Source organism: Pipistrellus kuhlii, unplaced genomic scaffold, assembly GCF_014108245.1.
Source record: "Pipistrellus kuhlii isolate mPipKuh1 unplaced genomic scaffold, mPipKuh1.p scaffold_m20_p_195, whole genome shotgun sequence".
NCBI lineage: Eukaryota > Metazoa > Chordata > Mammalia > Chiroptera > Vespertilionidae > Pipistrellus > Pipistrellus kuhlii.
In genome coordinates this window covers 12,312-33,550 of record NW_023425510.1, presented here as the reverse complement: position 1 = coordinate 33,550, position 21,239 = coordinate 12,312, and the positions used below count along the sequence as shown (strand labels likewise).

The 21,239-nt window shown below is 69.1% G+C and overlaps 1 protein-coding gene across 1 annotated transcript; it reads left to right on the top strand.

Annotated features, from left to right (window-relative positions):
• Nucleotides 1-1,402: 1,402 nt before the first annotated feature.
• Nucleotides 1,403-20,352, top strand: LOC118722267 (tumor protein p73). Its single transcript, XM_036443619.2, has 11 exons — nt 1,403-1,719; nt 11,974-12,160; nt 12,382-12,497; nt 14,645-14,754; nt 15,033-15,175; nt 15,460-15,548; nt 16,639-16,760; nt 17,172-17,320; nt 17,538-17,676; nt 17,885-17,978; nt 19,604-20,352. The coding sequence occupies exons 1-11, from the start codon at nt 1,504-1,506 to the stop codon at nt 19,928-19,930; spliced, it is 1,692 nt and encodes a 563-aa protein (XP_036299512.2). The 5' UTR covers nt 1,403-1,503; the 3' UTR covers nt 19,931-20,352.
• Nucleotides 20,353-21,239: the final 887 nt, after the last annotated feature.

The window sequence follows — 21,239 nt, the reverse complement described above, 5'->3', positions numbered from 1 at the left end:
CTGAGCCGGAGCCGCCTCACCATTTGTGGGGCCTCCTTGCTTCACCAGTGAAGGCTGGGGGGCAGGGAGGCGGGCCTGCAGGGGTCCCCCATCCCCTGCGGGCGGGTCCCCGCTTATGGCGCCAGGCTAAGACCCTCCCATCCGGGGTGCGGGGCCGTGGCCTCCGTGAGTGCCTGCCTCCTGTGCCCGCCCTCTGCCGGCACCTGCGTCCCTGCGTCCCCGTCGTCCCTGTGTCCCTGTCGGAGCTTCAGTGCAGCATCTTCCGGGAGGGGCCGTCCCTGTGTCCCTGTCGGAGTTTCAGTGCAGCATCTTCCGGGAGGGGCCGGGGCTCCGAACCTCGTCCTGGCACACGGGGCGGGGGGAGGGGCAGGGGGAAGGGTGGAGAGGGGCAGGGGGCGGGGGTGCCCTTGGCTGTGCGGAGCAGGGACAGGCCATGCAGCCCAGCCCCCGGGGGGAGAGAGCCTGGGTGCAGTGAGGGCTGAGCCCCGGGTGCGCATGCTTTTGCACTTGGAGGAGGCAGGGAGACCCCAGACAAAAGCCCCCACAATTTACCTGACCCCTGAGGCTCTGGCTCCACCCCCACCCCCATGGACGTCTGGCTGGTCTCCCGGGCCACCCACCAGGGCAGCTCCGTCACCCACGTCACTGCCACTCCGTGCCTCAGTTTCCTCATTTGTAAAACGGAGACGCAAACAGCGCCAACCACCTCGGGCCTGTGGGGGGCCCCTGGGACCTGGGAGCTCCGGGCGCAGGCGGAGCTGGGGCAGCCCTGCCAAAGCCTCCTGATTGGGGAGGGGCTTCCCTGCCAGCCACGGGGGGGCGGGGGGTGGGGTGGATCGGATCTGCCCTGAGGCACCATGGCCATAGAGGGTAGCAGGGACACACCCACACAGGGAACTTGAGCGCCTGTCCACTGTGGTGCGACCTGGGGAGGAGCCGGCCCGGGTGCAGACCGGCAGAGGGGTGTCCACGGGGAGCTGCCAGCAGGAGACACGGGGGTGGGGGGGACGCGAGGTGGCCATAGGAGGAGCCCACCTCTCAGGCCTTCAGCCCCATCCCAGCCCCCCTCCCGCATGGCAGACACAGGGAGCAATCTGTCCCCCAGCGCCTCCCAGGCATCCCCCCCCCCCCCCCCGAGCCCAGGGCGTGTCCCCTGTATGATGGGGCCCACAGCCCGGTTCCCAGCATCCAGGGTTTCCCACGTGAGCTGTGACGGGCCGGGCTGGGCACCCCCCCGAGACAGCGGCCTCCAGGTGCGCAGGGAGCCGGGAGCGGATGGAGGGGAGGGTGAGGTGAAGATGATGCCAGTTTATCCCGCACAAGTAGTGACCTGCCAGGGCGGGGGGGACCGGGGAAACGTGGGATGACGGGCGCTGGCCCTTTAAGGCTGCTGTAACAGGACACCTTCCAGACGGGACGGGACGGGAGCTCGCTGCAGCCTGACGGCCCCCTCCCTCCCTCCCCGCTTCCCGCCAGGCCCAGTTCAATCTGCTGAGCAGCACCATGGACCAGCTGGGCGGCCGGGCCGGCGCCGCCAGCCCCTACCCCGCCGAGCACGCGGCCAGCGTGCCCACCCACTCCCCGTACGCCCAGCCCAGCTCCACCTTCGACACCGTGTCGCCCGCGCCCGTCATCCCCTCCAACGCCGACTACCCCGGCCCCCACCACTTCGACGTCACCTTCCAGCAGTCCAGCACCGCCAAGTCCGCCACCTGGACCGTGAGTGCCAGCCCCGCGGGCAGGGCGGGGGGAGGGGCCAGCGGGAGGCACGGCCCGGCGCCCGGCGTCCGGCTGTCCGCAGGTTCCCTGGCCGGGCGGCGCCGCGGGAGGAGCGTCGGGCGGGAGGCGTGTCCCGGGGCCGGCCAGTGTGGGTGTGTCCAGCCCTCGGACATGTGGCCAGAGCCGGGCAGCCTTCCGCGGGGCCTGGGGGCATGGACGTGGCTCCTGGCGAGGTCCGCGGGGCAGGGGCTGAGCAATTCGCGGAGGCAGGCGGGCGGGCACTCCGTGCTGAGGCGGGGGCTCCGCGTTGGACCCCGTCCTGGGTGGGCGGGGGCATGCGGCTCTGCTGCCTGGAGCCCCGGGCTGGTGCGAGGTCGGCATCCAGCAGCTGGTCGTTGGTGGATGTGGCTTTGTCTTTGAGTGCGGCTGTCATCTCTACGCAGGGCCCTGAGGCAGGGGATCAGGAGAATCCCGTGCCGGGACCCCAGGTCTGGCATCTGGCCCCAGATCGGGGGGCGGGGGAGGGGAGAAGGGGGGGAAAGCAGGCAGTGAGCCAACCCGGATGCCCTCCCGAGCACCTGACCCCGCAGGCTGGGCCTGGGCTCAGTGCCTGAGGTCGCATGAACTCTCGAAACCACTGAGCCACCCGCAAGGTCGACCCTGCCATCGCCCGGTGTTACAGCCGAGGAAACTGAGTCACGGGCGGAAGGGTGCCTCGCTCCGAGTGTGCAGATGTGGGTGGGTGCTGGCCTGGGCACCGGGGATGGGACTCAGCCTGAGTTCCTGACCGCAGTGCAGCCGGACAGGAAGGGGCCGCCCGCCCGGCCCACCCACAGAGATGCCAAGACCCCGGCAGACCCAGGGCCGCCTCCGAGGGCCGGGCACAGGGCCCTCCGGGTCCCTTGTTCGCCCCTGAAAGGGGGAGCGGAGTCCGGCTCTGGCACCCATCCCGGGACGCCTGGCAGTGCTCACACCGCCTGGAAAGGGGACCCGACCAGGAAGTCTAGGCGGGTGTCTGTTCTCCCCCCCTTCCCCCAGCCCCCAGGAGCAGCGAGCAGGTGACCCCATGCTCTGCCCCTTTAAGAACCCACTTGCCCCGCTGGGGAGGCTGTGGTTTTCCCACGCTCCTGGGGGTGGGGCGGGGAGGGCAGGGTCCTCCGTGGGGTCAGTGCCCGGTCTCCTCACTTGTGAACTGTCTCTCCCACGCCCGGCGCTGAGCAGACAGGGTGCCCCGGCCGCACTGTGCGGGCGGGGCTCGGGCGGGCACAGCTGGCGAGCTGGCTTCATTTTTACCTCCTCGGCGGACAGGGCGGCAATGGGGCGCTAGGAGGCAGGCCTCCATGCCCTGTGGTCTGGGTCCTCACACCCCACTTTGCTGGTGACGGGGAGCCCGGCCGGGAGCCCCCTCATCCTCACACTCGCAGCCCCTGGTTCGCTCCAATCTGATCCCGAGTCCAGGCTTGTTCCCTGAGCCTCCTCTCCCCTGGGAGGGCAGGGCCCACCCCCCCCCCCCCCGCACTCATTCTGCCGCCAGGGCTGAGTTACCGGTCCCCGGGGTCCCGGCCGGAATGGGCGGGAGGCGGGGGCTGTCTTCTGTCTGAGGATGCAGGATGGGGGAGGGTGTCTGCTGGGTGCGGCCTGGAGCTGCCCCTGCCGCTGCCTCCCCCCCTGGGCCTCTGCCCCCTCCCGGGTGCCACCACCGCCGCCGCCAGCTGAGCGCCCCGGAGGGCGTGACAACAACTGTCCCCCGGGGTGGTCCCCCCAGAATGGAGGCAGCCCGCCCGCCCCCCCAGGGGCAGGGCAAGCCCCCCCTGTGTCCATCACTCTGCCTCCAGGCGACAGCCGCCCCGGCTCCCTCCCTCTGAGGATGTCACCGCATCCTCCTGCTGCGCCTCGGCTCTGCTCCAGCGGCTGAGCTGGTGCTGCCCGCCCCCCCTCCCCCGCACTCGGGGTGCAGGCTGTGGGGGGACAAACATCGATAATGAGATTTTTGGCGCCTCGGCCCTCGGCGAGCAGACCCCCCACAGGCTCCTCCCCAGCCGGGAGGGTGGGCAGGCCCGCTGGCCGCCGCTCACGGCTCCGGGGTCTCGCCAAGCGGGCGCTGCCCGGACTTGCTGCCCGGCCTCGGCGCCTCGCCGGCCGCTGGTAACTGATAGATAACGCGTGTTTTCCTCCACTGCCGTCCGATTGACTGCTGTCTTCGCTCCTCTTCCCGCTCAGGGACGCACCCCCCGCCCGGGGGCCACGCTGTGAACAGGCCTCTGGCCTCGGCCTGGCCCGGGGGCGCGGGTCACCCACCGCCCGGGCGGGGCTTCTGCTCTGCACCTTCATGCCTCACGCCTGTCCCTTAGGCACCAGGGTCTGCAGCCCCCTGCTCACGGATGTGTGCCTGTGTGCGTGCACATGCAAACAATGCACACACGTGCAAGCACCATACACACGTGCAGATGGACACACGCTCACATGTGCAGGTCTGAGCTGGCCCCGGGGGGACGGGAGCTGCTCCCTGGTCGTGCCCAGGGTCCTGACCAGCCCGCTGCCACTGGAGGCGGGAGGAGGTGGTCTCAGGCACCGGCAGCTGCCGAAGGGACTGTGCTAGCGGGCCGGGCCGGGCCTGCGGGATTGGGCCCTGGAGGGTGCTCGGTGGGAGGAGCACAGCGGAGGCTGTCTGTGTCCGGCCGGCTGGGCTGAGGGGAGACGGGCGCTGTGAGTTGTGGAACAGAGGAAGCCCTCGGGCACAGATGTGTCTTGGACCAGGGGGAGGGGGGGACTAGGGGGGAAGGGAGAGACAGGTGTCTGTCCCTGTTCCACACCCTCCGCCCTACCCCCCACGGGCGGGCCGTGTTGGGGACAGACGGCGACAGGAGTCACAGAAGCAGAGGGAGGAGCAGCCATGGGGGGGGGGGGGTTGTCTGGACCCTGCTCAACTCTGCCCGCTCCCGTCCTGGCTGTGCTGCTGCTGAGATGGGGGGGGGGGGGAGGACGTGCTGGCACTCGGAGGCAGGCGGGAGGGAGCCCTGGTGAGGGTGGAGGCCGCCCAGGCTTGGGGCACCTCCGGGCGGCGAGGGCCCTGCGCTCAGTCTGCAGGGCAGGCAGCGGGCACAGCGGGGAGGTTTTGCAGTGTGGGACCTTTTGGGGGGCAGCCTGGACGCGGCCTTCACGTGACCTCCAAATGCCCCAGACCTGGCGCACTTGCCCATGCGTGCGTGTGTGAGTGTATGCATGTGTGTATGGGTGTGCATGGGTATGAGTGTGTGTGTGCATGTGGGTGTTCATGCATGCATGTGTATGATGTATGCACATGTGTGTGTGTGTGTGTGTGTGTGTGTGCGCGCGTGTGCGAGTGTGTCCATCCTGGGGCAGCAGCACTCCCGGCCGGAGGAGGTGTGGGAGGCGGCGGGCACCGGGCTGCGCGGGCTCCAGGGTGGAAGGGGCTGAGTCAACGCCGCCCGCCGGGTGGGGGAACAGATCCAGCCGGGAGGCTGCAGGCGGGAAGCAGCGGGAAGGTGTCCCAACACGACGCCCTGTGCGCTCCCCGGCCTGAGGAATGCGCCGGGAACTAATCCTCTCCTGGCACCGGCGGCAGGTATGCGCCCGGGAAGCCAGGCAGCGTCCGCTCCTGCGGAGGCGAGCGGGGTCAGGAGGGGGGGCAGCGCAGGGAGGCCGCCCCTGCCCGCAGGCGGAGGCCCGGGGGCGGGACAGCTCGCTGCAGGCGGCCCTGGCGGGGAGAGGACCGGGCTGGGGGCTGTGCTGGGGTCACTCACCTCTGGGGCAGCCGGGGAGCCCCTGGGCCTGCAGTCACAGGACTGACAGCCCTGCCTCACGCCCTGGTTTTCGCAGGGGACAGCTCCCTAGTTGGGGCTGTGGGCAGGGCACACTACCACCCAGGTTTGACGGAGAAACATCTGTATCTGCTGGTCTTTTTGTTGTTGCTGCATCCTCACCCGAGAATATGTTCCATTGATTATAGAGAGAGTGGGGGAGAGAGGGAAAGACAGAAACATTGACGTGAAAGAGACACATCAACTGGCTGCTTCCTGCTCAGGCCGGGGAGGACCCTGCAGCCCAGGCATGCGCTCTGGATGGGACCCGAACCCGGGACCCTTCGGTCCGCAGGCAGATGCTGTACCCGCTGGGCCACACCGGCCAGGGCTGCAGGGTCTTTTTCCAACGAGCCCCACGTCGCAGGTCCGGGACACAGGGATGAGGGCACCGAGGCCCTAAGGGCAGGTCCCTGCCCATGGTCACCTGTCAGCCCCTGGCTCAGCGGCCAGGCCACCTGCTTAGAAACCGGAACTCAGTGGCCCCCGGCTCCCGGGAACCTCAGGAGGTTCAGCAAAACCTCGGCTGCTTCCACCCTGAACGAAAAGCTGAGAGGACCGCGCGCAGGTCCTGAGGGTGCGGGTCCCCTGGCTCACAGAGGCCCCGGCCTCCCCGCTGGCCGGGAGCGGGTTCACTCACTGCTTCCGGACAGAAATGAACGGGGCCCTGGACTAAGGACACACCTGCAGCTTCCGGGGCAGGAGGGGGGGAGGGAGGGGCCCTGAGCATCGGCCACGGCAGGGCCTGGCCCGGCCTCCTCTCTCCTCTCCCACGGCACCTGCCCCTGGGCCAGCGCCAGCCCCGCAGGACACGGGAGGGACTGGCCCTGTGCTGCCCGCTGGCACCGGGCCCAGCAGCGATGAGAATGGTGCGCCAAAGCCAGAGGCTCCGAGCCTGTCCTGCAGGCAGAGTGCCCGCAGACCCAGCACCTGCCCAGGTCAGCCAACCCTCCCAGTCCCCAGGCAGACCAGGCCAGGCCAGCCGGAGAGCGTGAGGGGGGTGGGAATTGGGGCCGGGCAGCAGGGGAGGGCCCGGCCTGCCGTGGGCAGAGCCACTAGCCACCAGTCTCCCACTGTCCCCGCATGGTGCTCTGGGGCCTGGCCCACAGCCCCCGCCGGGTCCCTGCCAGCGCGTTTGCCCACAAGGCGGGGGCCTGCCTCCCAGGGCAGCTTTGTGGGCGCTGCAGTTGGCAGTCAGCAGGCAGTTTGTGGGCAGGGTGACCCCGCTTTGGACCGGGCTGGCCTGAGGGACACGGCCACCGTGTGTGCCATGGAGTGGGGCTCCCGGCAGGCCCAGCCCTGTCCTCGAGGCCCCAGAGCATGACCCGCTCCCCCTCGGTCCCCTCGGGGTGCAGGGAAGCTGGAGGAGATGCCTGGCCTGCAGACCGAGCACTGAGGGAGGCCCCGGCCCCTGGCCCACCACAGCGCTCCCCGCTATGGGCTGGGCCGTCTCCTGCTGCCCAGGCTGCTGATGTGGCCTCTGACCCGCTGGTGCCGCGGCCTCTCTCCTGGTCACTCAGCTGCCCGCCCCCGCCCCAGGACCTTAGCCCAGCACTGAGCATCCCAGAGGTCTCTGCGGGCTGAGCCCACGAGGGATGAGCAGGCCGAGCGATGGGATCTGGGGGCGGGGAGGGATTTGGGGTCAGGCTTCCTGGCTCCTGAAAGGCCCCCAGTGGGCAGCTCCTGGACTGGGTCCTGGTCACTCAACACCTGTGTGGTTCTGTGTCCCGTGCACCCTCCCTGAGCTCTGGTGAGGGGACCCGGCTGTCTGCCTGCGTGGGGTGCCAGCGTGTCCCCTCCCAGCCCGTCCTGAGGACCACAGTGGCCTCTGGGAGCCGGCATGTCCGGGGCCAGCCCTGGCTCTGCAGGTGACGGGGTCCTGCAGGCTGCAGCCACACGGCCCGGGTCACGTTGGGGTGCTGCCTGTGGGCTGTCGTGTGCGTGCTCTGAGGCAGGCTGAGGGGCTGTCACGGGTGGCCCCACCTCCTCCCAAGGCTGGTGGCTTCCCTGCGGCCCTGTCCCAGCCTCCTGGCACCTGACAGAGCCACCCTGCGGCTCCCGCTGAGCGGGACAGAGAGCTGGGCTGTGAGCTGGGCAGTGAACTGGGCAGTGAGCTGGGCAGTGAGCTGGACAGTGATCCGGGCAGTGAGGTGGGCAGTGATCCGGGCAGTGAGGTGGGCAGTGAGCCGGGCAGTGAGGTGGGCAGTGAGCCGGGCAGTGAGGTGGGCAGTGATCCGGGCTGTGAGCTGGGCAGTGAACTGGGCAGTGAGCTGGGCAGTGAGCTGGACAGTGATCCGGGCAGTGAGGTGGGCAGTGATCCGGGCAGTGAGGTGGGCAGTGAGCCGGGCAGTGAGGTGGGCAGTGAGCCAGGCAGTGAGGTGGGCAGTGATCCGGGCAGTGAGGTGGGCAGTGAGCTGGACAGTGATCCGGGCAGTGAGGTGGGCAGTGATCCGGGCAGTGAGCCGGGCAGTGAGGTGGGCAGTGAGCCGGGCAGTGAGGTGGGCAGTGATCCGGGCAGTGAGGTGGGCAGTGAGCCGGGCAGTGAGGTGGGCAGTGATCCGGGCAGTGAGGTGGGCAGTGATCCGGGCAGTGAGGCGGGCAGTGATCTGGGCAGTGAGGTGGGCAGTGAGCTGGGCAGTGAGGCGGGCAGTGAGGTGGGCAGTGAGGTGGGCAGTGAGGCGGGCAGTGAGGCGGGCAGTGAGCTGGGCAGTGATCTGGGCAGTGATCCGGGCAGTGAGCTGGGCAGTGATCTAGGCAGTGATCTGGGCAGTGAGCTGGGCAGTGAGGCGGGCAGTGATCCAGGCAGTGATCTGGGCAGTGATCCGGGCAGTGAGGCGGGCAGTGATCCGGGCAGTGAGGTGGGCAGTGATCCGGGCAGTGAGCCGGGCAGTGAGGTGGGCAGTGAGCCGGGCAGTGAGGTGGGCAGTGATCTGGGCAGTGAGGTGGGCAGTGATCCGGGCAGTGAGGCGGGCAGTGATCTGGGCAGTGAGGTGGGCAGTGAGCTGGGCAGTGAGGCGGGCAGTGAGGTGGGCAGTGAGGTGGGCAGTGAGGCGGGCAGTGAGGCGGGCAGTGAGCTGGGCAGTGATCTGGGCAGTGATCCGGGCAGTGAGCTGGGCAGTGATCTAGGCAGTGATCTGGGCAGTGAGCTGGGCAGTGAGGCGGGCAGTGATCCGGGCAGTGATCTGGGCAGTGATCCGGGCAGTGAGGCGGGCAGTGATCCGGGCAGTGAGGTGGGCAGTGATCCGGGCAGTGAGCCGGGCAGTGAGGTGGGCAGTGAGCCGGGCAGTGAGGTGGGCAGTGATCCGGGCAGTGAGGTGGGCAGTGAGCCGGGCAGTGAGGTGGGCAGTGATCCGGGCAGTGAGGTGGGCAGTGATCCGGGCAGTGAGGCGGGCAGTGAGCTGGGCAGTGAGGCGGGCAGTGATCTGGGCAGTGAGCCGGGCAGTGAGGCGGGCAGTGATCTGGGCAGTGAGGTGGGCAGTGATCCGGGCAGTGAGGCGGGCAGTGATCTGGGCAGTGAGGTGGGCAGTGAGCTGGGCAGTGAGGCGGGCAGTGAGGTGGGCAGTGAGGTGGGCAGTGAGGCGGGCAGTGAGGCGGGCAGTGAGCTGGGCAGTGATCTGGGCAGTGATCCGGGCAGTGAGCTGGGCAGTGATCTAGGCAGTGATCTGGGCAGTGAGCTGGGCAGTGAGGCGGGCAGTGAGCTGGGCAGTGATCTAGGCAGTGATCCGGGCAGTGAGCTAGGCAGTGATCTGGGCAGTGATCTGGGCAGTGAGCTGGGCAGTGAGGCGGGCAGTGATCTGGGCAGTGAGGCGGGCAGTGATCCGGGCAGTGAGCTGGGCAGTGAGCTGGGTAGTGAGGCGGGCAGTGAGCTGGGCAGTGATCCGGGCAGTGAGCTGGGCAGTGAGGCGGGCAGTGAGGCAGGCAGTGAGGCGGGCAGTGAGGCGGGCAGTGAGGCGAGCAGTGAGCTGGGCAGTGAGGCGGGCAGTGAGGCAGGCAGTGATCCGGGCAGTGATCCGGGCAGTGAGCTGGGCAGTGATCCGGGCAGTGAGCTGGGCAGTGTGGTGGGCAGTGAGGCGGGCAGTGATCCGGGCAGTGAGGCGGGCAGTGAGGCGGGCAGTGATCTGGGCAGTGAGGCGGGCAGTGAGGCGGGCAGTGAACTGGGCAGTGAGCTGGGCAGTGATCTGGGCAGTGAGCCGGGCAGTGAGGCGGGCAGTGAAGCGGGCAGTGAGCTGGGCAGTGAGGCGGGCAGTGAGGCAGGCAGTGATCCGGGCAGTGATCCGGGCAGTGAGCTGGGCAGTGAGGGGGGCAGTGATCTGGGAAGTGCAGCGTGATGGGCGCCTGAGGGGCTGGAGGAGTGTCCTGTGGCTCGTGTCACCCTGGAGGCCCTCTTCACCAGGAAGGAGAGACGGTCTCTGACCCGGGGCCACAGGCTCAGGGGCAGGCGGCCTGGGCCCCTGGGAGCCTGGTGACCACGCCCCGGGCTGCAGCGGGGGGGGGGGGTCCCTGGTAAGAGGGCCTGGCCTTGGCGAGGGGTGGTCCTCAGAGAGGAGAGAGCGTGGCTCTGCACCGGGGCACACACACGCACAGAAAGCAGATAAAAGTGGGCCCTAAAAAATCACTTAAAAAACAGGCTCCCCTCTCCCCCGCCCACCGCAGCCTGGTCTTCCAGAATCTGTTGTAACAGATTCGCCCGAGCTGGTTAACGGTATTTGCGGTTTGCAAGATGCTGCATGTCCCTGGAAAATGACAGACAAGTTATTATCACCTCTCCTCTCTGCTCCTGCCCGGGCCTGCCCACGGCGGGCGCTGGGCACCCCGCAGTGAGGAGTGGGCGCCAGGAATTAACAGCCCCGCGCCTCGCCCGCCACCCAGCACCACCGCCGCCCGCCCAGGCCCCTCAGCCCGGCCGGACCCGAGCTCCCAGCCAGGCGAGCCCCCGAGGCTGGGGGTCGGAGAGGCGTGGGGACGGAGGAGGGAAGCGGGGAGGAAGGCACGGAGAGGGCAGGGTGGGCATCCCCCAGCGTGTGGGCACTGCGTTTCCTGCGAACGTGGGGGGTACGCGCCCCGGAGCAGGCAAGTCCGGGCGGCTCTGTGTCAACAGCCGAAGATAAATAAGATTTTATCGGCTCCGAATCTGTTGAAACACATCCATCTAGCGGTTCCGGGGAAGGAGAGGCGGGAGGGAGGGCGTGTCTCCACGGGATCTTTCCCATGGGCCCGGTGGGGACTGGGCGTCCCTTCGGCTCTGTGTCCTCAGCGCCCAGCCAAGGCCCGAGCTCCGGGAGGAGGGGCGCCTGGTGCAGGAGGGGGCCCCTGTGGGTCTCACCTGCCCACCCCAGGCTCAGCCTTTCCCTGCTGCCCACCCCACCGCCGGCGTCACCCCTGGTGCTGCCAGGAGCGGGGACCACGGCAACGTGGCCCTTGTTGGGAGGGGCGGGCAGGTGTGTGCCAGAGGAGCAGGTGGCAGGGAGCACCCGGCGGGACCCTGTGGGGAGTGGGGCCCGGGCTCACCAGGACGCGGAGGGAGGGAGGGAGGCGGGGGGGAGCCGCTCCCCGGGGGTTCCGGGCGCCTGTTCCCCCGCTGCTGGCCCAGGCGAGGCCTCCACCCCGGCAGCCCAGCCTGCTCCGCTCCGGGAGAGGCAGCACCAGGGACAGCTCCCCGGCTGCTCCTGGGCCAGGGTGACCGCCAGCGCCCCCTGCCCCCGACTGTGCCGTGGCTGCTGCTGCAGGTCCGCGTTTCCAGACCCCACGAGTGTCATCGGGGCTTGTGTGCGGAGCTGGGCTCGGCTGGGAGCGGCCCCTCCTGTCAGGACCAGGCTGTCAGGCGGGCAGCCCCGCTCTCAGACCCAGGGCTGTCTGTGTGCTGTGGCGGGGGGGGGGGGGGGCACATCACTCAGCTGCGCCTGGAGCCCGGCTCCACCCGTGGGAGCTGGCTGCTGGCCCAGGGGGCCCCTTCCCTGGTCTCCCCCGCCCCTGTGCTGGGGCTGCCAGACTCTCGGCCCCACGGACCCCATCACTCCTCCTGCCCGTCACTCCTGCCCACCACTCCTGCCCATCACTCTGCCCGCCACTCCTGCCCGCTGCAGCCGGGGTTCATGGCGGGAAAAGCCAGGCGGGACGCACAGCCCCCACACAGGCCTGCAGGGTGGAGGGGCTGAGGCGGGAGGACTGGGTTCACTGGGTAAAGTGGGAGTGCAGGGGGGTAGGCGAGACCCCCTCCCCCAGCTCCGGTCCTGCTCCTGCCTCCACTGTCCTCACCCACACAAGGGCACAGGTGCCCACTCTCCAGGGTGAGGCCACGCGGAGGCTCAGCAGCCATGGCGTGGGCCCCGGTCCTCAGGGAGCGTGGGGCGGGGCGCCTCCCGCGGGCGGCACAGGAGCGTGTGGAGCTGGGACTTGGCCTCACACACACACACACACCCCCCGCCCCGTCCAGTACTCGCCGCTGCTGAAGAAGCTGTACTGCCAGATCGCCAAGACGTGCCCCATCCAGATCCAGGTGTCCACGCCGCCCCCGCCGGGCACCGCCGTGCGCGCCATGCCCGTCTACAAGAAGGCGGAGCACGTGACCGAGGTGGTGAAGCGCTGCCCCAACCACGAGCTCGGGCGCGACTTCAACGAGGGTGAGGCGGCGGGAGGGGCTGACGGGGCCCAGCGTCCCCCATTTCCTCCCCGCTGGGCCGCTGGGCCTTGGGGGCGGTGCCTGAGGAGAGCCGGCAGGGCTGCTGGCCTGTGTCCCACCCAGAGGCCCAGGGCCAGGCCTGGAGGTGCTGAGTGCCGGACACACCGGGCCCCGGGGCGGCCAGACCCCTGGGCGCCTCTGAGGCCGTGTCCCCTCCGGCAGGACAGTCTGCCCCCGCCAGCCACCTCATCCGCGTGGAGGGCAACAGCCTCTCGCAGTACGTGGACGACCCTGCCACGGGCAGGCAGAGCGTCGTGGTGCCCTACGAGCCGCCCCAGGTAGGCCGGGCAGCTGTGCAGGGCCATGGGCACCCGTGGGGGGACCAGGATGCTGGGCAGGGCCAGGGGCACCCGTGGGGGGACCAGGATGCTGGGCAGGGCTACGGGCACCCGTGGGGGGACCAGGATGCTGGACAGGGCCATGGGCACCCGTGGGGGGACCAGGATGCTGGGCAGGGCCAGGGGCACCCGTGGGGGGCCGGGCAGAGACCCTCGGGTCCCCTCAGCCGGCAGACCCTCTGTCCTGTGTCCCCAGGTGAAGTCCATGGCATGGGGCGCCTCCCTCACCCCAAGGTCCTGCTCCTGCGGCCACCTCACCCTCGGGCCGCTCCGGACACCGGGTCCCCATCTACCGGGGTTGGGGGGATGGCTAATGACCTCTGAGCTCAGTCCTCATCTGTCCCTCTTCTTAAAATATGTTTTAATTGATTTCAGAGAGGAAGGGAGAGGGAGGGAGAGGGAGGGAAAGAAGCACCAATGAGGAGAGAGAATCATGGGTTGGCTGCCTCCTGCACACCCCACACTGGAGATGGAGCCCGCAACCCGGGCCTGTGCCCTGAGCGGGAATCAAACCCTGACCTCCTGGTTCATAGGTCGATGCTCAGCCCCTGAGCCACATCTGTCTTCTCTTCGCACACACAGGACTCGAGGGGGGAAGGGCTGAGGCCGAAGGAACTGTTTCTTGGAACCCCAGTTCAATGGCGGATGGGTGGGTGGGTGGGTGGGTGGATGATAGTAGGAGGGCAGGGGTAGGAGAGACCCCGGTCAGGGGCACGGCACATGTATGGCCCGGAGATGAGGGGTGATTGCTGGAAGGGGGGGCTGCCAGAGATGGGCAGGGTACAGAGGCCCAGGGAGGTCGGCCCTTGACCTGAAGGCAACGGTCTGGGGGTGGCATTTTGGAGCCGATGGGGCCCGGCTGGGATGAGAAGCTGGGGGTGAAGAGAAGTGGGGGTGGAGGGACCAAAGGTGATGGTGGGCTGGGGCCAAGGCAGGGGGTGGACAGCGAGCCCTCTCCTGTCCTCTTTCTGGTTCTGAAGCCATCCCGAGAGCTGTCCCTGCCCCCTCCCCACGGCCCCTGGCCTCAGAGCAGCACACAGCTTAGTGGGCCAGGGCCCGGGGGGGGGTGGCCCTGCCCTCTCCCCCCTCTCCTGGCCCCCCTTCACCTGCCAGGGCTGGCCTGGCCTGCACACAGGGCTCTCCTGCCCGCAGCTGGTGCTGTGGGAAAGGCTGTTTTCCAAAGCCAGTGACCGCAGTGACATTCTGAGACAGGAACCATGACAGCCCCCCATGTTGTGTGGCCATGAGCTCTGGGCTCAAGTCTCAGTGCTCCCCACACTCCCTGAGAAAGGGGCCAGGGTCTGCCATGGCGGTGCAGGCACCCTCTGCCCAGGAGAGCCCACACCATGCCCACTCACACCATGCCGGCTCACACCATGCCCGCTCACACCCAGCCTCCAGGACTTGACCTCCAACCTGTGCCAGGAGACATGGTCAAGTAGCCAGACCACAGCACTTTGTGCCTCTCATTCAGGTCTGAGCTCATTGGTACCCGGAGCCAGCACAGTGCTTGGCATTGACATGAATGAATAGGTGCATGGGGCGGGGGATGGATGGATGGATGGATGATGGATAGATGAGTGGATGGATGGAAAGATGAGTGGATGGATGATGGATGGGTAGTGAGTGGATAGTAGGTGGATGGATGGATGATGGATGGATGGATGGATGGGTGGGTGGGTGGGTGGGTGGATGGAAAAATGAGCAGATGGATGGATGAATAATGGCTAGATGGATGGATGAATAGATGAGTGGATGGATGGATGATGGATGGATGGATGGGTGGGTGGGTGGAGAGATGAGTGGATGGATGGATAGAGGATGAATAGATGGATCAATGGATGGAAGGATGGAATCATGGACGGATGGATAGAGGGTGGGTGGGTGGGTGGATAGGTGGATGGATGGATGGGGGGGTGGATGGGTGATGGATTGGGGGGTGTCAATGACAAAGGACCACAGAGCATGTCCCCTCCCCCAGCCTCCCCTGGGCCAGAACCAGCGGTGAGGGATGGTGCTTTGAAGGCCAGGTGTCCCCCCTTGGTTTGGGGCCACGTGCTGACGCAGCAGCCCTTGCCCCCCTGCAGGTGGGCACGGAGTTCACCACCATCCTGTACAACTTCATGTGCAACAGCAGCTGTGTAGGCGGCATGAACCGCCGGCCCATCCTCGTCATCATCACCCTGGAGGCCCGCGAGTGAGCGCACAGCGGCGGGAGGGGAGGGGACACAACCCTGCTGGGGGGGGGGGGGGCGCGGAGACGGAGGCAAACAGAGGTGACCCAAGGGGGCGGACAGGCGCCCTGCAGAGGGTGCGCGGGGAGGGAGGCCTGTGGGGCTAGGGCAGAGCTGGGCCTCGAGAGGGTATCTGAGGGCAGTGGGTCACCCCTTGGCCCCGTTAGGCGAGCTGGGCTGGGGGAGGGGGAGTGGGGGGCGGGCAGGGCTGGGCCTGAGCTCCCTCCCGCTGCCCTGTCAGTGGCCAGGTGCTGGGCCGCCGGTCCTTCGAGGGCCGCATCTGCGCGTGTCCCGGCCGAGACCGCAAAGCCGACGAGGACCACTACCGGGAGCAGCAGGCCCTGAACGAGAGCGCCGCCAAGAGTGGGGCAGCCAGCAAGCGCGGTGAGCAGGGCTCCGGCTGGGCCTGGGGGCATTGGTCGGGGGGAGGGCACCAAAAGTGTCAGTGTGGCCATCCCGCAGGACGGGGGGCCTGCCTCGGGGACTTGGGTGAAATTCGGGTGGGGGGCGTCGAGAGCCTGTGCTCAGGGCAAAGAACTAGCCCCCTCGGGGCCCAGGGGCGTCCAGCTCCACCAGGATGGATGGCGGGGGCAGGTGTCCCATTGGCTGTATCTGCATTGTCCCGCCTCCTCCTGCTGCTCAAGATCCTTTCCCGCCCGGCCCTCCAGCCTTCAAGCAGGGCCCCTCCGCCGTCCCCGCCCTGGGCCCCAGCGCCAAGAAGAGGCGGCTCGGGGACGAGGACATGTACTACATGCACGTGAGTGTCCGATCGGCAAGCCCAGGCTGGGCAGTGGGGGGGCAGGCATTAGGACCCCCCAGTCTAGGTCTGGCAGCTACATCCATCCATTCATCTATCCATCCACCCATCCACCCATCCACTCACTCATCTTTCCATCCATCCATCATTCATCCACCCATCCATCCATCCATTCACCCACCCACCCACATACCCATCCACCCACCCACGCACTCATCCATCCATCCATCCATCCATCCACCCACCAATCCACCCATCCATCCATCCACCCATCCATCCATCCATCCATTCATCCATTCATCCATCCACCCATCCACCCATCCACCCATCCACCAATCCATCCATCCATCCACCGGGCAGCCCCGAGCAGCTGGTCACACCAAGAGCTGGGACCTGCCCTGCAGGCGGCAGGAGCGAGAGGGGAGTGCAGGTCCAGAGAACCAGGGAGACAGGCACCACCAAGTCAGAGTCTGCATCGGCAGCTCCGAGCTTGGACACAGCATGGATGACACAGCTCCTGTGGGGGCATGAGGACGCCCCAGCCTAGGTCTGGCAGTTACCTCGCTGTCACTCACCACGGCTACACAAGTGTCATGTGACATGAACCATCAGTGGCAGATTAGGTCACCGTGTACTTGGCTAGGACTTTGCACTTGAGTCAGAGAATGAGCCCCGACTCCTAACACCCCCTATTGGTTGAGTCCTTAGCCGTGAACCCCGAGTGTGCTGAGCACTGAGGAGGGGTGAAGGCTCAGGGGCAGGGGAGAGTGGGCGTGGCTGTGTGGACAGAGGACACCCGCCCGCCCTCCTGGGGAAGAGAGAAGAGGGGCTGGGGGTCCAGGGCTCCTGGGGAAGGGGGGAGGGGCTGAGCGTCCGGGACTCTGGGGAAGGGGGAGGGGCTGAGGGTCCGGGCTCCTGGGGAAGGGGGGGAGGGGCTGAGGGTCCGGGACTCTGGGGAAGGGGGAGGAGGGGCTGGGGGTCCAGGGCTCCTGGGGAAGGGGGAGGGGCTGAGGGTCCGCCCTCCTGGGGGAGGCGTGGAGGGGCTGAGGGTCCGGGCTCGGCGGCCTGGGCTGAGGGTGCCTCTGTGCAGGTGCGGGGCCGGGAGAACTTTGAGATCCTGATGAAGGTGAAGGAGAGCCTCGAGCTGATGGAGCTGGTGCCCCAGCAGGTGGTGGAGTCCTACCGGCAGCAGCAGCAGCTCCTGCAGCGCCCGTGAGTGCCTCGGGGGGTGGGGGGACCCGCAGCCTGGGGCCAGACGTATCTCCCGAAAGAACGACGCCCCGCTTGGCGTCCCCTCCTCCAGGAAGCCTTCCCGGCCTGCTGCGGCCACGGCCAGACTGATTTCTCTCCCACCGAGGGCTCCCTAAACGCCTGCTGCCGGGAGGGTGAGGAGGGGGTAGTCGGAGCAGTGCCAACCCACCAACACCCAGGGCGACTCAGTGCCAGGAGCCGCCCACCTCCCTCCCCTCCCGGGCAGGCTGGGTGAGGACGGGGGTACCTCTCACACCTCCGCGCGGGGCCAGGGGTCAGGGCCCACCGGCCTGGGAGGGGCACCAGGCGGAGGTGACTGAGGGGCGGGCAGCAGCCTGTGCCCGTGCCCACATGGGGCCCCTTTCCACGCAGGAGCCACCTGCAGCCTCCATCCTACGGGCCCGTCCTCTCGCCCGTGAACAAGCCCCACGGCGGGGTCAGCAAGCTGCCCTCTGTCAACCAGCTGGTGGGCCAGCCGCCCCCGCACGGCTCCGCGGCCGGGCCCAGCCTGGGGCCCATGGGTGAGTGGCTGGGTAGCAGGCCCCGAGGTGGCTGGGGAGGCCCCAGGGGAGGCCCGGCTCCGGACAGGATGCTTCCGCCCAGCTCAGGGCCCTCACGGAGGCCTCGCCAGCAGCTCCGGCCACAGCAGGAGGCACAGCCCGGGGTGGGGGGCGGCTCTGCCCAGTCCTGTTCCGGGGGGGCTGTGCCGCGCCTCAGACAGCCCCCAACTCCCGCCAGGCCCCGGCGTCCTCAACACCCACGGCCACACCCTGCCGGCCAACGGCGAGATGAACGGCAGCCACAGCTCCCAGCCCATGGTCTCGGGGTCCCACTGCACCCCGCCTCCCTCCTACCACGCCGACCCCAGCCTGGTCAGGTACGTGGGCTGCTGCTGGGCTGCCCCAGCCCCTCCGCGGCTCCCGGTCCGCGGCCCCAGCCTGGGCTGGTCTCTGTCCCTGGCCATGCGGAGAGCAGACGGGGACTGAGCGGAGGGAGTGGGTCCCAACAAAAGCCGGGTGTCCTGGGGGCTTGCGGTGGCAGGGTGGCCGGCGGGCGGCGCCCGCCCAGCCCGGCGCTCTCTGCAGCTTCCTCACAGGCCTGGGCTGCCCCAACTGCCTCGAGCGGCTCGCGTCCCACGGCGTGCACAGCGTCTACCAGCTGCAGGGCCTCAGCCTGGAGGTAACCTGCGCCCACAGCCCCGCCCCCGCCCCGCCCCCGCACCGCCCCCGTGCCCGCGCCCGCCCCCCCCCCCCCGCCTCCTCCCCCGACCCGCCCCCGCACCGCCCCGCACCCCGCGCCCACCCGCCCCTCCTGCGGGCGGGCTCTGGCTGTTCCTGTTCTTACGTGTGGGGAGGGGGCTGTGAGATTTGGGAAATCTTTTCCCCAAGCCCGTCCATAGCCCCACCTCTGGCTTTGGCTGAAGTCCACGCATGAGCCTACGCAAGTCTGGCTGTGTGGACAGTGGCTGAGGGTGGCACAAGCAGTGGGCAAGGTGGCATGGGGTGGCACGGGGTAGTGTGACTGGAGATCACGGCCCCCAGCGGCCAGGCTGCCTGGCAGGCGGCAGAGGGGCTGAGTCTGAGTTCCAGAGGCGAAGTCGGTCCGCGCCCGCTCACGGGGACACAGGCTCTGAGGCTGCCGGCGTCTGAGCTCAGCATGGGCAGGCTCACCCCAGAGCCAGCGTGGGGCTTCTCCCAGACCAGAGGCCTGCCCCTGCTGGGGCCCCACCGGCCAGGCACAGGTCTGTCAGAGGAGCCGGGCCCTCCGAGCGGCCCTGTCACCAGCTCACGTCCCCGTGGCCCACCGCCCGGCCTGCTCATGTCGGCCCCGCGCAGCGTGACGTGTGAGCAGGGCCGGGGCATCGGTCTCCGCTCTGGGCTCAGGGGCCGGAGCCGGAAGGTCCTCAGGCCGGCACAGTGGTCACGGGGCTGATAGATGGGCCCAGGCCGTGCACAGCTCAGCAGTGACCACACACCGGTGTCCTAGCCCATCCTCACTTCTCAGCCCTCCTGACACCTGTCAGGACCCCCAAAACAGCGTGTCCAGGCCCACAGCAGGGGAGGGTGTGACCCAGACTCCGGCCCCTGTGGGGCCCTCAGCGCTGCTCTATTGCACCCCACTGTCAAGCTCCAGAGCGTCTGGGGCTCTGCAGGTCAGGGGGTCCCTCGCACCCCCCCCCCCGTCCTGGGGCACTGCAGGGAGCAGGGAGTCCCTCGTCCCTCCTGATCCTGGGGGCCTGCAGGTCAGGGGATCCCTCATCTCTCCTGGTCCTGGGGGCCTGCAGGTCAGGGGGTCCCTCGTCCTCACTGGTCCTGGGGGCACTGCAGGGAGCAGGGAGTCCCTCGTCCCTCCTGGTCTTGGGGGCCCTGCATGTCAGGGGGTCCCTCATCTATCCTGGTCCTGGGGGTCCTGCAGGTCAGGGGGTCCCTCGCACGCCCCCCCATCCTGGGGCACTGCAGGGAGCAGGGAGTCCCTCGTCCCTCCTGGTCCTGGGAGCCCTGCAGGTCAGGGGGTCCCTCACCCCTCCTGGTCCTGGGGGCCCTGCAGGTCAGGGGGTCCCTCGTCCTCACTGGTCCTGGGGGCCCTGCAGGTCAGGGGGTCCCTCGTCCCTCCTGGTCCTGGGGGCCCTGCAGGTCAGGGGGTCCTCTGTCCTCACTGGTCCTGGGGGCCCTGCAGGTCAGGGGGTCCCTCGTCCTCACTGGTCCTGGGGGCCTGCAGGGAGCAGGGGGTTCCCGTGGAGGGTGTCTTGGGAGAGGATGAGCAGTGCCCGCAGCTGCCTCCACCAAGGCCGCCCGCCCCCGCAGGAGCTGGGCGCCCTGGAGCTCCCGGACCAGTACCGGCTGGCCATCTGGAGGGGCCTGCAGGACCTGAAGCAGGGTCACGACGGCGGGGCGCAGCCACTGCTGCGCTCGGGGGGCCACGCGGCCCCCTTCCCGCTGGGCGCCGGGGAGCTGCCGCGCCAGCGCGTCATGGAGGCCGTGCACCTCCGCGTGCGCCACACCATCACCATCCCCAACCGGCCCGGCGCCGCCGCGGCCGACGACTGGCCCGACTTCGGCTTCGACCTCCCGGACTGCAGGGCGCGGAGGCCGCCCATCAAGGAGGAGCTGGCCGAGGCCGAGGCCAACTGACCGGCCGGGGCGCGGGGCCCGCGGACCGAGGCCGGGAAGCCTGGCTTTCTCTCCTCCTCTTCGCCAACGTCTGCCCCGGAGGCCGGTCGGGGGCCGTGCCCGGGTCAGGCCCAGGCCCAGGCCCAGCCCGCCGAGCCGGGAGAGGCCACCGCGGACGGCGGACCATGCGCCTGGCCCGGGGGACGATGCCGGGACGGCCGCCGCCTCCCGCCCCCAGGAAGGCCAGGCTCCCCTGGACTTGGGAAGCCGGGAGGGGAGCACTGCCGAGCGCACGGCCCCTCCTGGGGCCCCGGGGCCTGGCCAGGGGAGGGGGCACCCAGGCCTTCCTCAGACCGGCAGTGGGCGGGAAGGCAGGCCCCTCAGGACAGGGCTGTGGCTGCTCATAAAACCGTACCTTCCCCGCAGCCGGTCACCTGCCTCTTAAATGAGCCTTGCTTTCAGCATTCCCAGTGGACTCCAGAGCAGCAGGCCCGGCTGGAGGGGGCGGGGCGCACCCTGGGGGCCCTGGTCTGGCTTGAGGGGATGAAGCCCAGGGAGAGGCAGCCTCCTGCAGGCCCTGGGGCTGCGGGGGCCCTCCTGTCAGACAGCACCCCCTCCCCTTGGAGACCCTGTGAGCTGGAGGCTGGGGCTGGACAGGAAGGTCCCTCCTGGGCTGGGCCTGGCTTCTGTGTGCCCCCCCATGGGGCCTCTGGGAGCCGGGCTGCAGGGCAGGGACGATGCGAGCCCCTCGTTCCAGGGAGCAGGGTAGGGGGTGCTGACCAGCGGGCATGCTGAACTGAGACATCGCAAGGAGCAGGCGTCTGGTGCTTTCCAATCAGCAGGTCCCTGTCCCTGTGCGGGTCCCTGTAGGTCCCCCCCACCCCCTGTCTCCGTGCCCCCGTGGGTCCCCCCGTCTCCGTGCCCCCGTGGGTCCCCCCGTCTCCGTGCCCGTGGGGTCCCCCCGTTCTCCAGTGCCCCTAGTGGGTCCCCCCCGTCTCAGTGCCCCGTTTGGGTCACAAGTCTCCGTTGCCCCCGTGGGTCCCCCCGTCTCCCGTGCCCCTGTGGTCCCCCCGTCTCCGTGCCTACCCCGTGGGTCCCCCCCGTCTCCGTTGCCCCCCTGTGGGTCCCCCCGGCTCCGCCGTGCTCCCGTGGGTCCCCCGTCTCCGTCTGTGCCCCCGTGGGTTCCCCCCGGTCTCCGTGCCCCACGTGGGTCCCCCCGTTCTCGTGCCCCCGGTCCCCCGTGCTCCGTGCCCCGTGGGTCCCCCCGTCTCCGGCCCCCCCCCCGTCTCCGTTTGCCACCGTGGGTCCCCAAGTCCTCCGTTGCCAACGT